Genomic DNA, 17060 nt, shown 5'->3' on the forward strand with positions numbered 1-17060 from the left:
ACGGCAGTGATTAGCAAAACACTGCCGACTTTAACACAATGAATCACGGCCGGATCTGTGAGATCCGTGCTGGGGTTCATTGTGCATTTTTTTTTAACAAAAAAATAGTGTAAAACCAAAAAAAAAATTGCGTGGGGTCCCCCCTCCTAAGGCAAACCAGCCTCGGGCTCTTTGAGCCGATCCTGGTTGCAGAAATATGGGGAAAAAATGGACAGGGGTTCCCCCATATTTAAGCAACCAGCATCGGGCTCTGCGCCTGGTCCTGGTTCCAAAAATACGGGGGACAAAAAGCGTAGGGGTCCCCCGTATTTTTGAAACCAGCACCGGGCTCCACTAGCTGGACAGATAATGCCACAGCCGGGGGTCACTTTTATACAGTGCCCTGCGGCCGTGGCATCAAATATCCAACTAGTCACCCCTGGCCTGGGTACCCTGGGGGAGTGGGGACCCCTTCAATCAAGGGGTCCCCCCCCAGCCACCCAAGGGCCAGGGGTGAAGCCCGAGGCTGTCCCCCCATCCAATGGGCTGCGGATGGGGGGCTGATAGCCTTTGTTGATAGTTTTGAATATTGTTTTTAGTAGCAGTACTACAAGTCCCAGCAAGCCTCCCCCGCAAGCTGGTACTTGGAGAACCACAAGTACCAGCATGCGGCGGAAAAACTGGGCCGCTACTACTAAAAAAATACCCCAAAAATGACAAGACACACACACCTTGAAAGTAAAGTTTTAATACATGCATCCACACAAACATATACACATACTTACCTTATGTTCCCACGCTGGTCGGTCCTCTTCTCCAGTAGAATCCATGGGGTACCTGTTGAAAAAATTATACTCACAAAATCCAGTGTAGATCGGTCCTCTTCAAAGCCATTTGTAATCCAGGTACTTGAGGGAAAAAAAAAACGGAGTCCCGACCACGAACTGAAAGGGGCCCCATGTTTTCACATGGGACCCCTTTCCCGACTGCCAGAAACCCACTCTGACTTATGTCTAACTGGGTTTCTTCAGCCAATCAGGGAGCGCCACGTTGTGGCACCCTCCTGATCGGCTGTGTGCTCCTGTACTGACTGACAGGCGGCACACGGCAGTGTTACAATGTAGCGCCTATGCGCTCCATTGTAACCAATGGTGGGAACTTTCTGCTCAGCGATGTGGTCACTTTCGGTCAACCGCTGAGCAGAAAGTTCCCACCATTGGTTACAATGGAGCGCATAGGCGCTACATTGTAACACTGGCGTGTGCCGCCTGTCAGTCAGTACAGGAGCACACAGCCGATCAAGAGGGTGCCACTACGTGGCGCTCCCTGATTGGCTGAAGAAACCCACTTAGACATAAGTCAGAGGAGGTTTCTGGCAGTCGGGGAGAGGGGACCCATGGGAAAACATGGGTCCCCTTTCAGTGCGAGGATCGGGTGTCTGTTTTTTTATTTTTATCAAGTACGTGGATTACAAATGGATTATCCGAGGAGCCTGGTACCCTGGATCTGGTGAGTATAATTTATTCAACAGGTACCCCATGGATTCTACTGGACAAGAGGACCGACCTGCGTGGGGACATAGGTAAGTATGTATGTATGTTGGTGTGGATGGATGCATTAAAGTTTTACTATCAAGGTGTGTGTGTAATGTCTTTTTTTGGTTGTTTTTTTTGTAGTAGTACTACAGGTACCAGCGGGCCCGTTTTTCCACCGCATGCTGGTACTTGTGGTTCTCCAAGTACCAGCATGCGGGGAGGCTTGCTGGGCCTTGTAGTACTGCTACTAAAAACAATATCTTACACTTTTCAAAAAAGGCTATCAGCCCCCCATCCGCAGCCCATTGGATGGGGGGGACAGCCTCGGGCTTCACCCCTGGCCCTTGGGTGGCTGGGGGGGGGACCCCTTGATTGAAGGGGTCCCCACTCCCCCAGGGTACCCCGGCCAGGGGTGACTAGTTGGATATTTGATGCCACGGCCGCAGGGCACTGTATAAAAGTGACCCCCGGCTGTGGCATTATCTGTCCAGCTAGTGGAGCCCGGTGCTGGTTTTAAAAATACGGGGGACCCCTACGCTTTTTGTCCCCCGTATTTTTGGAACCAGGACCAGGCGCAGAGCCCGATGCTGGTTGCTTAAATATGGGGGAACCCCTGTCACTTTTTTCCCCATATTTCTGCAACCAGGATCGGCTCAAAGAGCCCGAGGCTGGTTATGCTTAGGAGGGGGGACCCCACGCAATTTTTTTGGGGAAAATTACCACTTTCCCACCCCTTCCCACTGATATACATGCACGGATCTCATGGATCCGTGCATGCCTATCCAATCACGGATCAAAAAAGCAGGTCTGTTTTTTTTTAGTACTTTTTTACGAGTTGTAATTTTTCACGGCAGTGGTTTTTTTTTTTTTTTTGCTTTGCACTTCTTAGTAAATGACCAAGATTCATACTTAAACAGCCGCGTTTTGACCGATGGTGTATTCATTCGTATTTTTTTACTTTGACTTCCAAAAAAATACGAATGCCCTCATCACTGCCGTGATTTGAGTTTAGTAAATTCCCGAGATGACACTTTGAAGAAAAACGGCATCTCGGTCAAAATCGTGACCTTAGTAAATATACCCCCTTGTGTGGGTTTTGTTTTGTCGGGGGGGGGGAGGTGGGGGTTCACAAGACTCTACATTTTCAAAACACGCCATTTTAACACATCAATTATTTTCATCTTCTGGCCAAAACTGTTTTATTGTTGAAATTTCAAGAATGGGAACAAAAAACAAACACTACAAGGAAATATTTGTCATACTTGTTTCACCAATAATCCACCTTTCCAAATAGGTTTTGCGAAAAAACATCTGCACTTGGAATTTCCCCCCCCAATTTTGCTGTGTCAATTTAAATGCTTATTAAGCATTGAAAGAATATGGTAGTCCTCCACGGCTTACAATTTTTTAAACTAGACCAGTGGTTTCTAAACTTTTTTGAATCACGGCGCCCTAGAATATCTGTATTTTTTTCACGGCACCCCTAGGCCAAAAATTTCTTATTGAGAAATTTAGAAAGAAATATTAAATTAAGTAGATTGTGTTTATATGTCATCCTTAGGCTCAATTGTGTGGTGAGGGACAAGATTTGCTTCTGTTTGTCACCATATTTTATGACTGACAGCTACTAGCACTAGTTTTTCCTATTATATTGAGCATAAATAATTTGAATTGGTCCTGAACTACCAATCCAAGGCACCCCTGCAAGTGTCCCGAGGCACCCCAGGGAGCCACGTCACACAGTTTGGGAACCACTGAACCAGACAACCTACTGCAATAAGTGATGGATCACTTTTTTTATTTGACACAATAGTGCTGTGCAGTATTGTCTGATGATCATAGGTGATAACAAAACAATTGCTGCCAAGAGGCCCACATCATCAGAAAGAGGGGATCTTCATCTTTCACCTGTAAGATAACATAGTGCCCCATCCCTATATACACAACATATATGTTTCCGTAGCACAGGGTAACATTGTCTGGTGATCAACAAACAATAAGTACTAAAGGCATGTACACATGGTGAGATTTATCTGTCCAATCTGTCTGGTGAGAACAAAAATCTGGCAATGGATGAGAGCAAATGACAATCAACCATTTCTCCCAAACACTGGAAAATGGATTAAAACTATTGATTTAACACATTTTTCCAAACAAACTGATTTAACCTATTTGTTTGAACAACCATTGTCTATTTTCCAGTGGTTGGGAGCAAATGGTCTATTGTCATTTGCTCTCATCCATTACCAGATTTTTGTTCTCACCAGACAGATTGGACAGATAAATCTCACCATGTGTAAAGGAACCCATTATTTGAAAGAGAGGATGCTCTTTTATTCTAAAATAGGTGCCCTTGATTTTATGGATGTTAGCTTGGGGGGAGATATTCCACTATCACTGGGCTCCATGATTTTTCTGTAGTGCAGTTGGTTTTGCCTGATGATCACACTAATTACCAGGCAATAATCTCTATGGAGGCATGTAGTTTGAAAGAGGGGATCCCGCTTTTGAAATGAGGGCAGGGTGCTCCTATCTTTCACATCTTTTTTTTTTTTCTTTTCTTTCATTGGTGTGCATACACATGCCAATGTGGCACTTCATAATCTGTCCATACCGGTCCTAAGGAGTTTTTTTTTTTTTTTAATTTGTAATACAGCCCTTCTCCGCGGACGATAAGTGGAGCTCATCTTCCACAGTCTGTATATCTGGAGGACAAGCTCTACTCGTCCTCCGCAGCGAAGGGGTTGAGGATGGGTGTCTTTAATGCGGTACATATAAATTGAAAATACGTTTTTTGGAGGGTTCATAACTTTGGACATCCTATTAAAATATTCTAATAAATTCACACATTTCCCTTTATTTCTGAAGATATTGTACATGTTGTACATAGTTATATTTTAATTGACACATTTTCAAACTAAAAAGTGTGCCCGCCAAAGCATTTTTCTTTTTTGCCTCACCGCAATTTTTGGGAATTCCAGTTTACCAAACTCTGGGGAGCGCCACCAATATCGAAATCATATGCATTTCTGCAATTATCCTTTCTGTAATGCTAAAGTTTACCTTCCTTTTTCCGGGATGTGTCTAGTATTCCAGTGGATGGGATGCCGGTGGTCATCTGACCGACGCCAGAATCCCAACACCACTCAGGAGCCAGAAAACGAAAGCCGACATCCGGAAGGTAAGTATTGAAGTCACTGTTAGGTTTAGGGCCCAAGGGGGAGGGTGGTGGTGGTGGGGGGGTACGGTTAAGCACTAGTGGGAAGTTAGCCCTAGCCACCACCCCACCATCCTGGGGGGTTATCCCTAGCTGCCATTCCTAAGGGCTAGCACTAGCCGCCACCACGGACGGGGGGGGGGGGGGGGGTTAGCACTAGCTGCCACTCCCAGAGGGTTAGTGGAGAGGGTGGGTAAAAATACCCCATCCATCGTCAATATCTTCAGTATCGGGATGCCAGTCATGTGACTTCTGGCATCCCCGACAACTGGTATTGCATACCGTACCCCTTTTTTTCCAAATCAATTTTTCAGTCTTGTACAGAATCATTCCCTTGTATATAGATTGCCAGGTAATATATCTTTGTTCTCCTTGAGTAAATCTTTTTTTTCTCAACAGTCATGTCATAACAAATGACAACATTTACCTTTAAACTTTTGTCTGGAACTACTGTGTAAGAAATATTCCTGGGAACTGCAGTTTATTTAGATATATCTAACTTGTCCAATTAATGCAATGGTTCTTGTCATAGTGTAGGTACTTTAGCTGTCAGACTGAATTGTCACACAGTCACACTCCGTTTTTCCGTTTTTCTCTGCTTCTAAAATAGATATCTTTGTGAAGATTTGTGCGGTAAGATTAATGCATTTACAGCAACTGCTGTGCAAAGTGTTGCCATCAGCACTTTAGTGTAGCTTCTAAATTGTTGGCTCAGAAGGCTGCCATTAGCTTCCTCATGTTGCTGTCACTCTCGGCATGACAATATGTTACCACATTGGTTTGACGCAACAGTTAAAAGATAAAATAGAGCCCTGCAGATTTGTGAATTGCCAAATAAAACATAGTGTGAGACACTGAATGAAAATGTGAAGCACTATATTCAGCAGGATAGCGTCAACATTAAGAATACATATTTATTAAACTACAAAACACATCTGATAAATACACAATAACTTTAATAACTTGATTGCTAACTAAAATAGCAGTACATAACAATAATACAACAAAAGATGGCTATCATATCTAAATTGTAAATAGCATGGACTACAGTATTCATACTAAAGTGTATGGTCCTGCAGTTGAGGGTAACTTAATACTGCACGAGGGCCACCGTTGGTATTACAATTGACAGTTTTAAAGTTCCAAAATTGATTCCTAGATCTATATCTCTCCAAAGGAAGAAACCGATATTGATATGCTAGATGTAGGCTGATTGGTAATATTTTCAATGTTAGTCTTTGAACATTGGTACATGTACCGGAGGTGGAACGGTGCACACATTGATGGATTAGGAGCTGTAAACCACTTCTAGATTCTGTCCAGCAAAATGAGCAATATTGTACAGGTGTATGAAAAAGGTGGCGCCTCATCATAAACATCCCATGTGGCTGACAATTGTAACTATCCCACAATATGCATTAATAGTGGGCACTGTTGTATGTATTCCATGGGGGCTGAAGTGTCTTAATGCTGACTTCATCCTACTGAATATAGTGTTCCACATTTTCTTATATTTAGCTGCTCTTATTCATCAGGCTCCAGAAAGAGTGGAGGCAACTGGTTCAGTGTACCTTTTTCTACTGCTCCTCAGTAAGGTTTACTGTGTAAAGAAATACTGCAGAACAGGGAAATTATATCTTGGATTTCAGTGGGATGTTGCCTATAAGAGTGCATAAATTCATGATTTTCAGTATTCAAAAAGGAAATAATGCATTTGATGAAGCAATGATTTTTGTACTTTGGCATTATTGCAAATGCTGTGGAATATCGTAATTGGCTCAAATTCTTTACTGTTGTGAAGCTAGAGGCACTACAAATATAACAAAATACTCAATTTGCCAGTGGAAAACCCAGCTGGCAAATGACGAGGTGTGCTCCATCTAATACTTAATAGGTTAATTGGCAGCAATCCACTGCATCTTTCACGGTCCTTAATATTTATCAGTATTCTGCTAAAAATATTCCATAAAATTAATCATCTGATCGATTGAGTACAGTATTAAGAAGTTATTAGAAACCAAGAAAGGGTGTCACCTCATACTGTGAATTCTCATACAGTTTTAAGTAGATACATTCTATGGGGTCACTTCAGTTAGCCATGAGGGGGACGAGTTGCCATTGTAACGGTGTGGGTATGCCGGCATCGCCACTTCATCTCGCCCAATTTATGTCCTGATCTCGCCCCGGACTCGCAGATTTTTGTATGCTGCCCTATGGGACTGAAAACAAAAATCGAGTGCGGAGCTTCAACAATTGCGGCATATGGCCACACGGACTGGCGGGATGAGTGTAGTTGAATAGACCCCTATGCATTTTTTGTTTATTCTTATCTGCATAAAACACACACATCAAAAAGTTGTTAACTTTTTTTTTTTCAAAGCAATGGATTTAAACAAAAAATATTTGTGTATATAAAGCCTTATGCAATATATTTTTTGCTTGTTTGTTTCATTTAGACATACTGTACTTTAAACAAGAGGTTTTTTTTGCGATATTGTAACAGATAACCAACATCTCACTTGTTTTATTAACTTATTTCAGGTTCCTAGAAGATCTTGGTTTTTCTGAAGAAGAAATATTTGTTTTCAGAGAATAAGTATTCTGTGGATACCAGCAGGTGGCCAGCTCTTCATCTGCAGTTGGTCTAGTCTATGCATCAATGGTGCTACTGACTATGCACACCCGGCACATATCTACCTGTCCCCATTGGGTTCTGCACACAGTGACATCAGAGCAATGTTGTATTAAACAAGCAATCTGTTCTGTCTCGTTAACTAAATCTATAGTTGCTTAGTTGTATACAGCATTTGCTCTGCCCTTTAAGTAATTCCTTTCCTAACATGCGCTGCAGCATACTTTCAAATATCTCTCACTGTCTTCATTTGCTACAATGTATCTGACTAGACTTGCTGCTTAATCCAGTGGTTCCGAAACTGGGTGCCTCGGGGTACTTTCAGGGGTTTCTTGGGTTGGTTGTCCACATCAGTGTAAGAGGCAAAATCAGTGCATGTGGCTTTCAGTCAGAAACTGGATAGACAAACAGAAGTAAATTCTGTCCCTCACCACATAACTGAACCTAAGGATGATATATGAACACAATTTACTTAATTTTAAATGTTTTTCTGAATTATTCAATATAAATCTTTTGGCCTAGGAGTGCTATTAAATAAATTCTGATACTCCAGGGTGTTAGGATTCAAAACAGTTTTGGAACCACTGGCTTAATGAAATAGTATACAAACAAAGAAGCGAGCAAGTGTTCTACATGAGGCACTAATGAGTCTACTACTTAAAAAGGGGCAGAGTTTGGAGTAAAACCCAGTTTCTCTGCAGGGGGGGGGGCAGATTTCACATGCAGAGAGGTGTATATTTAACTAAAAGTGTGGGTTTACAGAAGTGGAGATGTTGCCATAGCAACCGATCAGATTGCCATTGCCAACATTTAAACGCAGCAGCAACGGCATTTCAAACTCGTCACCTTCAGTTGAATTCCCACCAATGTATATATTGCCTAAATGTGCCAGCTGTAAACTATAAAATGACAAGTGAATTGTTAGTATTGTCACTAGAATGCTAAAAGAACAACGTGCCAATTGGGGTTTTAATAATAATATGGCGTTAAGGCCACAATGTACTCTTTGGATTTCAGAAAACACAAATATTTATGATTATTTTCAATGATTAACATATTCTGAGAAAAATTCTATTGGATCATATAAACATTTTGTTCAGTCCTAATTAGGGAGGCCAATCCTGGGATCGGCGGGATCCCGGGATTTTGGGCCAAAAACGTCCGGGATTCAATCCTGGGATTGGAAGCTTCAATCCCAGGGATTGAGGGATCTGCGTTGAGCGTCCACAGGACACTCAGACGCTGCCCTGCTTCCTTGTTCTGGCTCCCCCAGCGCAGAGCCGTCAGGTCACGCTGCGCCGTCAGTCACCGCTGGGGGAGAAAGAATGTGGAGTTCCCCGCCCGCCCGCGGTATATGGTTAGTTATATGTGCGGGGCGACAAGGTGGGCGCATAATTAAAAGCCAATCCCGGGAATCCTGGGGTTGGGCATTTTTCAATTCCGATACCCGGGATTGAAAAAATGGCCTAGGATTGGCTTCCCCAGTCCTAATTTATTTGTGTCTCTTAGGAATGGTTCAGGTTGAGCTATTAATTTAACATGAGTTTCCTACTATTCAATATAGTGTTGTCCTATACCCTTGAACAAATTATTTATTTTGTATCAAGATATACATTGAACTGAATAGAATAGTTGCTAATTCTATGAGCATTATTTAAAAGTAAGGCAAACTGAATTATTTGTGCAGTACCATGGTAGAGGAAAACATTATATTGCATTATAGGATTAGGTTAAATAATTACATTTGAAACCTCCCTAAAAGACATTAATAAATTAGGATTGAACAAAAGATTTATCCACCTTGTATACTTTTTCATGAGGAATTATTACTTTGTTAAAAATGCAATGTTCACTTTCCTATTTTAGCATTTTAATTACAATAACCAATTTTTTTATTTTGCTGGTTTGACAATATTCTTTTTAATTACTTTTCAATACAGTGAGAAATGTTTTATGTGCTAGACTCCTGGTGCAACATTTAGAACACTTCTTATACTGTATGTCAAAGGCATATAGTACCATTTAAAGGAAGCAATGATGGCTATAAATTTGAGACTAGGGTCGCTACTCAGCCCCGATAATTTTTCTCCTGATATAAAATGGGCTGATGGTCATTATCAGCCTATTCAATTAATGCCTGTTTTTTTCAGGAGAAAAACGTCCAGTTTTCATGCGATAACACATGGGATCCAGGTTAAGTATGTGTGTTCACAGTGTAACCCATGTGTTATCGCTGGCTCCGAGGGCTGTTTATCGGGGATTATGCCTCGCATGTCTGAAGCACCTGAAACATAATCCCTGATAAGGGAATTGAATAGCCACTGGCAAATCAGTTAGCCAGGGTAAATTACCACACATAATTGAATACCCCCCTATGAGTAGGTAGTGAGTCTAAAAACTCCAGTGAGGATAATAAAATAGTATATATGTTTACATTGCTGTTATTATTGTTTATTTATATTGATCCACAAAACTGCTTGGACATACATTGGGTAAATAGAGCCTACTATGGAAAGCAAGGATCCCACAAGCAATATGCAGAACACATGTTGTTTTCCTCTGCTTAACCTATGTTTCAAGGAAGGTATTAAGTGGGTTTTATCAGTCTTAAGAGGCTTTATACTAAATATTTCACTATTAAGGTGCAGTTCATTCCCTGATCCTGCAAATGGTGATCAACGGGTTTGTTTTTTTTGGATGTGGTTGACCAGGATTAGATGTATACTGTATTTGTTGGGCAATAATATTTTTATTTGCTTTGAATGTACTGTAAGTTGAAAACTATTCACAAATGTATTGATTTTTTTATACCGATGACTGAAACTCAGGAACTAGTATAATAATCACTTTAATATCAGATTGTGACTGTTTAATGTGGCTCAAAACAATAAATGTAATTAAAGATTAAAGAAATGTTTAAGTGGTGTAATTGCCATTGATCAGCTGTTATTTTTTGTGTTATAAGTAAACGCTATATATATATATATATATATATATATATATATATATATAGCGTAGCAGGTGCCTTCCATACTGGTCTCCAGTTGGGGTAACAGTAAAAATACAGTACATGTCCGGTAGCACTCCAGTGAAAGAAAGAAGACAGCAGTCCAATCTACCAACGTTTCAATGTTATTTGCAACATTTTTGTAAGTGAGGATCCTGACGAGAACAAGATCATTTAATATAATAAAAGCAAGGAAGAATACACAAATGCACTTATATTGACAAAATTGGAGTCACAATTTCAGTATTCTGCATGAACAGAAACAAGATAGGTACATAGGGGCAGATTCATTTAGCATGTGTGTAAAAGATCGATCCTTTACCACATAGGGTTCTAGCAGAATAAAGGGCCATATATACGGGGAGATGTAGGGAGAGATGTGTGCTGAGCGAACTGTTCAGCACACATCTCTCCCCCCGCTCAGCACAGAGCGATGTGTGCTGAGTATGCAGGGGGGGCGCTCATTTTACTCAGCGGGTGAAATGAGCGACCTGCTAGATTGAGCCTGCATGCAGGCCAATCTAGCACCAGCGATAGCGACGCGCGGAGCCGCGCTTCGCTATCGCTGTGGGAGGTACATATGGACAGATCATGCTTAAGATCTAAGTAATCTAGTCACATTGCTTAGATTATAGCTCCGTGAGTACCCCCCTGTTAAATTAGTTTAACTTACAGGAAGAAAAAGCACTACCTTAATACAGAAATGTTCAGGCTGCTACAACCTCTAAGCATGTTTGTGTTAAACCTCTATGAAATGCGTACACATTGCGTAAGCACACCGTCACGCTGTAAGCACAAAGTAGCTACACGTGCGGCCAAATACACTTTAATCCTTAACAGGAAAGGAATGTGACACCAATTGTATATGTTATGTTGTGGTCCAACGCAGCAACAAATATTTACTTAAAAGGGGGTTCACAGAGAAATACAACAATATAAGAGAAAAAGCTACAACCAATGGATACATACGTTTGTTCACCTGCGCCACCCGGTTCCGGTCCTCAGTCAATGTGGAAAGATGACCTTCAGAGAATAGCCTGAGGCCGGCCAGGAGGCTTGGTCTTTGTACAATAGTCCAAAGCATGAAACAAAGGAAACTGTAATCTCTTCTTTCATAGGTCAACGGGCTGGTCATTTACAGTACATAAGGGGTCATAGGTCGGTTTGAATAGGTGGGCGATGCTTGGTCCAGGTGCACTTCCAGGTGTCCTCCACTGGGTTCCCGCCGAATATCAAGAATACAGTAAATACAGTGTGATAATAATATATTCCTGCGCATATCTATGCGCAGGAGCGTGCTACTTTCTGCAAACTGCCATCGGAATATTGCCCTTGAAATACGGTACAGCTGGATACCAAACACCTCATCTTAACCTAATTCTGTCCCCTCATATCCTGTAAAGTTGAATCCCTCTGTTGTTATACTTCCAAAGTAAATGTAACTTGCTGGTGTGGTGCGTTTAGGCTATGTGTAAATTATGCACTATGTGGATTAAATATCAGATATGTCTTTGTGGCTTTTCCATGCGAATGCGTATGCTACCGTATTTACTCATACCAAGTGTTAATACGCAGGGCCTCAAGAGCCAGTACGCAACCTGCGGGCATGCACACGCACAGAGGCCACTCTGTGTGGTGTTTGCACGTGATGCATGTGGGTATAATATTTTCGACTTCGACAGTCCACCCTTTGGCAGTAAACAATAACTGCCACACATAACTAATAATACTGAAAATATTACATTTACAATATGTACAAAATTTCGGGTTACTTGGGAAGAGTTGTAGGTGGGAAAGATATAGCCTAGTGGGATAGGAAAAAGCGTGTATGTATGAGTAAATGTCAGGGTCATGTATCATCATGCCGTATATTTTCTAAGTAAGCTTCTAGGTACTGCAAAGTATACATTTAATCCTTCTTATCCCGTATTAAGGGTCTGTACATGGGCAAACAAACACTACCGAGCTCTTTTTAGACAAGGGCCATTGGCCCTCACCTTTCCGGCTTCTTATACCAACAAATGGGGAGCACATTTATCTGATGATACATGTGGGGGAGACGTATGTGTATGCTATTAGGTGTGAATAACATTTATCGACTATGTGTGTCATTAACTGAAGATTGCAGAGATGAGGGTAAGACACATAAAAAATAAGATTTTACTTACCGATAAATCTATTTCTCGTAGTCCGTAGTGGATGCTGGGGACTCCGTCAGGACCATGGGGAATAGCGGCTCCGCAGGAGACAGGGCACAAAAAAGTAAGCTTTTAGGATCACATGGTGTGTACTGGCTCCTCCCCCTATGACCCTCCTCCAAGCCTCAGTTAGGTACTGTGCCCGGACGAGCGTACATAATAAGGAAGGATCTTGAATCCCGGGTAAGACTCATACCAGCCACACCAATCACACCGTACAACCTGTGATTTGAACCCAGTTAACAGTATGATAACAACGAAGTAGCCTCTAAAAAGATGGCTCACAACAATAACAACCCGATTTTTTTGTAACAATAACTATGTACAAGAATTGCAGACAATCCGCACTTGGGATGGGCGCCCAGCATCCACTACGGACTACGAGAAATAGATTTATCGGTAAGTAAAATCTTATTTTCTCTGACGTCCTAGTGGATGCTGGGGACTCCGTCAGGACCATGGGGATTATACCAAAGCTCCCAAACGGGCGGGAGAGTGCGGATGACTCTGCAGCACCGAATGAGAGAACTCCAGGTCCTCTTTAGCCAGAGTATCAAATTTGTAAAATTTTACAAACGTGTTCTCCCCTGACCACGTAGCTGCTCGGCAAAGTTGTAATGCCGAGACCCCTCGGGCAGCCGCCCAAGATGAGCCCACCTTCCTTGTGGAGTGTGCATTTACAGATTTAGGCTGTGGCAGGCCTGCCACAGAATGTGCAAGTTGGATTGTGCTACAGATCCAACGAGCAATCGTCTGCTTAGACGCAGGAGCACCCATCTTATTGGGTGCATACAGGATAAACAACGAGTCAGATTTTCTGACTCCAGCCGTCCTGGAAACATATTTTCAGGGCCCTGACAACATCCAGCAACTTGGAATCCTCCAAGTCGCTAGTAGCCGCAGGCACCACAATAGGTTGGTTCAAGTGAAAAGCCGAAACCACCTTAGGGAGAAAATGAGGACGTGTCCGCAGTTCTGCCCTGTCCGAATGGAAAATCAGATATTGGCTTTTGTAAGATAAAGCCGCCAATTCTGATACTCTCCTGGCTGAAGCCAGGGCCAGTAGCATGGTTACTTTCCATGTAAGATACTTCAAATCTACCGATTTGAGAGGCTCAAACCAATGGGATTTGAGAAAATCCAAAACTACGTTTAGATCCCACGGTGCCACTGGAGGCACAATCGGGGGCTGTATATGTAGTACACCCTTGACAAAAGTTTGTACTTCAGGCACTGAAGCCAATTCTTTCTGGAAGAAAATTGATAAGGCCGAAATTTGAACCTTAATAGACCCCAATTTGAGGCCCATAGACAATCCTGCCTGCAGGAAATGTAGGAATCGACCCAATTGAAATTCTTCCGTTGGGGCCTTCTTGACCTCACACCACGCAACATATTTTCTCCAAATGCGGTGATAATGTTGTGCGGTCACTTCCTTCCTGGCTTTAATCAAGGTAGGAATAACTTCCTCTGGAATGCCCTTTTCTTTTAGAATCCGGCGTTCAACCGCCATGCCGTCAAACGCAGTCGCGGTAAGTCTTGGAACATACAAGGTCCCTGCTGAAGCAGATCCCTTCTTAAAGGTAGAGGCCACGGCTCTTCCGTGAGCATCTCTTGAAGTTCCGGGTACCAAGTCCTCCTTGGCCAATCCGGAGCCACGAGTATTGTTCTTACTCCCCGTAGCCGTATAATTCTCAGTACCTTTGGTATGAGCGGCAGAGGAGGAAACACATACACGGACTGGTACACCCACGGTGTTACCAGAGCGTCCACAGCTATTGCCTGAGGGTCTCTTGACCTGGCGCAATATCTGTCCAGTTTCTTGTTGAGGCGAGATGCCATCATGTCCACCTTTGGTTTTTCCCAACGGTTCACAATCATGTGGAAGACTTCTGGATGAAGTCCCCACTCTCCCGGGTGAAGATCGTGTCTGCTGAGGAAGTCTGCTTCCCAGTTGTCCACTCCCGGAATGAACACTGCTGACAGTGCTATGACATGATTTTCCGCCCAGCGAAGAATCCTTGCAGCTTCTGTCATTGCTCTTCTGCTTCTCGTGCCGCCTTGTCTGTTTACGTGGGCGACTGCCGTGATGTTGTCCGACTGGATCAACACCGGCTGACCCTGAAGCAGCGGTTTTGCCAGGCTTAGAGCATTGTAGATCGCTCTTAGCTCCAGTATATTTATGTGAAGAGACGTCTCCAGGTTTGTGGAAGTTTCTTCCCTGTGTGACTGCTCCCCAGCCTCGTAGGCTGGCATCCGTAGTCACCAGGACCCAGTCCTGTATGCCGAATCTGCGGCCCTCTAACAGATGGGCACTCTGCAACCACCACAGAAGAGACACCCTTGTTCTTGGTGACAGTGTTATCCGCTGATGCATGTGCAGATGCGATCCTGACCATTTGTCCAGTAGATCCCACTGAAATATTCGTGTGTGGAATCTGCCGAATGGAATTTCTTCGTAAGAAGCCACCATCTTTCCCAGGACTCTTGTGCATTGATGTACTGACACATTTCCTGGTTTTAGGAGGTTCCTGACAAGTTCGGATAACTCCCTTGCTTTCTCCTCCGGGAGAAACACCTTTTTCTGAACAGTGTCCAGAATCATTCCCAGGAACAGCAGACGTGTCGTCGGGGTCAATTGAGATTTTGGAAGATTCAGAATCCACCCGTGTTGTTGAAGCACTACTTGTGTTAGTGCTACTCCGACTTCCAGCTGTTCTCTGGACCTTGCCCTTATCAGGAGATCGTCCAAGTAAGGGATAATTAATACGCCTTTTCTTCGTAGAAGAACCATCATTTCGGCCATTACCTTGGTAAAGACCCGAGGTGCCGTGGACAAACCAAACGGCAGCGTTTGAAACTGATAATGACAGTTTTGTATCACGAACCTGAGATACCCTTGGTGTGAAGGGTACATTGGGACATGCAGATAAGCATCTTTTATGTCCAGGGACACCATGAAGTCCCCTTCTTCCAGATTCGCTATCACTGCTCTGAGTGACTCCATCTTGAACTTGAATTTCTGTATGTACAGGTTCAAGGATTTCAGATTTAGAATAGGTCTTACCGAACCGTCCGGCTTCGGTACCACAAATAGTGTGGAATAATACCCCTCTCCCTGTTGTAGGAGGGGTACCTTGACTATCACCTGCTGAGAATACAGCTTGTGAATGGCTTCCAATACCGTCGCCCTTTCTGAGGGAGACGTTGGTAAAGCAGACTTTAGGAACCGGCGAGGGGGAGACTTTTCGAATTCCAACTTGTAACCCTGAGATACTACTTGCAGGATCCAAAGGTCCACCTGTGAGCGAGCCCACTGTGTGCTGAAAGTCTTTAGTCGACCCCCCACCGCCCCTGAGTCCGCTTGTACAGCCCCAGCGTCATGCTGAGGGCTTTGCAGAAACCGGGGAGGGCTTCTGTTCCTGGGAAGGAGCTGCTTGCTGCCCTCTCTTACCCTTTCCTCTGCCTCGGGGCAGATATGACTGTCCTTTTGCCCGCTTGTTCTTATAGGACCGAAAGGACTGCGGCTGAAAAGACGGTGTCTTTTTCTGTTGGGAGGGGGTCTGAGGTAAAAAGGTGGATTTCCCGGCAGTTGCCGTGGCCACCAGATCTGATAGACCGACGCCAAACAATTCCTCCCCTTTATACGGCAATACTTCCATATGCCGTTTGGAATCCGCATCACCTGACCACTGTCGCGTCCATAAACTTCTTCTGGCAGATATGGACATCGCACTTACTCTCGATGCCAGAGTGCAAATATCCCTCTGAGCATCTCGCATATAAAGAAAAGCATCCTTTAATTGCTCTAAAGTCAATAAAATACTGTCCCTATCCAGGGTATCAATATTTTCAGTCAGGGAATCCGACCACACCACCCCAGCACTGCACATCCAGGCTGAGGCTATTGCTGGTCGCAGTATAACACCAGTATGTGTGTATATACTCTTCAGGGTAGTTTCCAGCCTCCTATCTGCTGGATCCTTGAGGGCGGCCGTATCAGGAGACGGCAACGCCACTTGTTTTGATAAGCGTGTGAGCGCCTTATCCACCCTAGGGGGTGTTTCCCAGCGCGCCCTAACCTCTGGTGGGAAGGGGTATAGTGCCAATAACTTCTTAGAAATTAGCAGTTTTCTATCTGGGTTAACCCACGCTTCATCACACACGTCATTCAATTCCTCTGATTCTGGAAATACTACAGGTAGTTTTTTCACACCCCACATAATACCCCTTTTTGAGGTACCTGCAGTATCAGAGATATGCAAAGCCTCTTTCATTGCCGTGATCATATAACGTGTGGCCCTATTGGAAAATACGTTTGTTTCTTCACCGTCGACACTAGATTCATCTGTGTCGGTACCTGTGTCGTCTGACTGAGGTAAGGGACGTTTTACAGCCCCTGACGGTGCCTGAGACGCCTGGGCAGGTACTAACTGGTTTTCCGGCCGTCTCATGTCGTCAACTGACTTTTGCAGCGTGCTAACATTATCAC

The 17060-nt window shown here is 43.5% G+C and overlaps 1 protein-coding gene across 1 annotated transcript in view; it reads left to right on the forward strand.

The window, feature by feature from the left end:
* LOC134909718 (cytochrome b5 reductase 4) overlaps positions 1 to 10283 on the forward strand; it is a 530443-nt gene extending 520160 nt beyond the window's left edge. The window contains exon 17 of the mRNA XM_063916915.1: positions 7273 to 10283. Coding sequence (XP_063772985.1) covers positions 7273 to 7327 — 55 coding nt within the window. The 3' untranslated portion in view covers positions 7328 to 10283. The remainder of the gene's footprint in view (positions 1 to 7272) is intronic.
* Positions 10284 to 17060: the final 6777 nt, after the last annotated feature.

This window comes from Pseudophryne corroboree, chromosome 4 (assembly GCF_028390025.1).
Source record: "Pseudophryne corroboree isolate aPseCor3 chromosome 4, aPseCor3.hap2, whole genome shotgun sequence".
NCBI lineage: Eukaryota > Metazoa > Chordata > Amphibia > Anura > Myobatrachidae > Pseudophryne > Pseudophryne corroboree.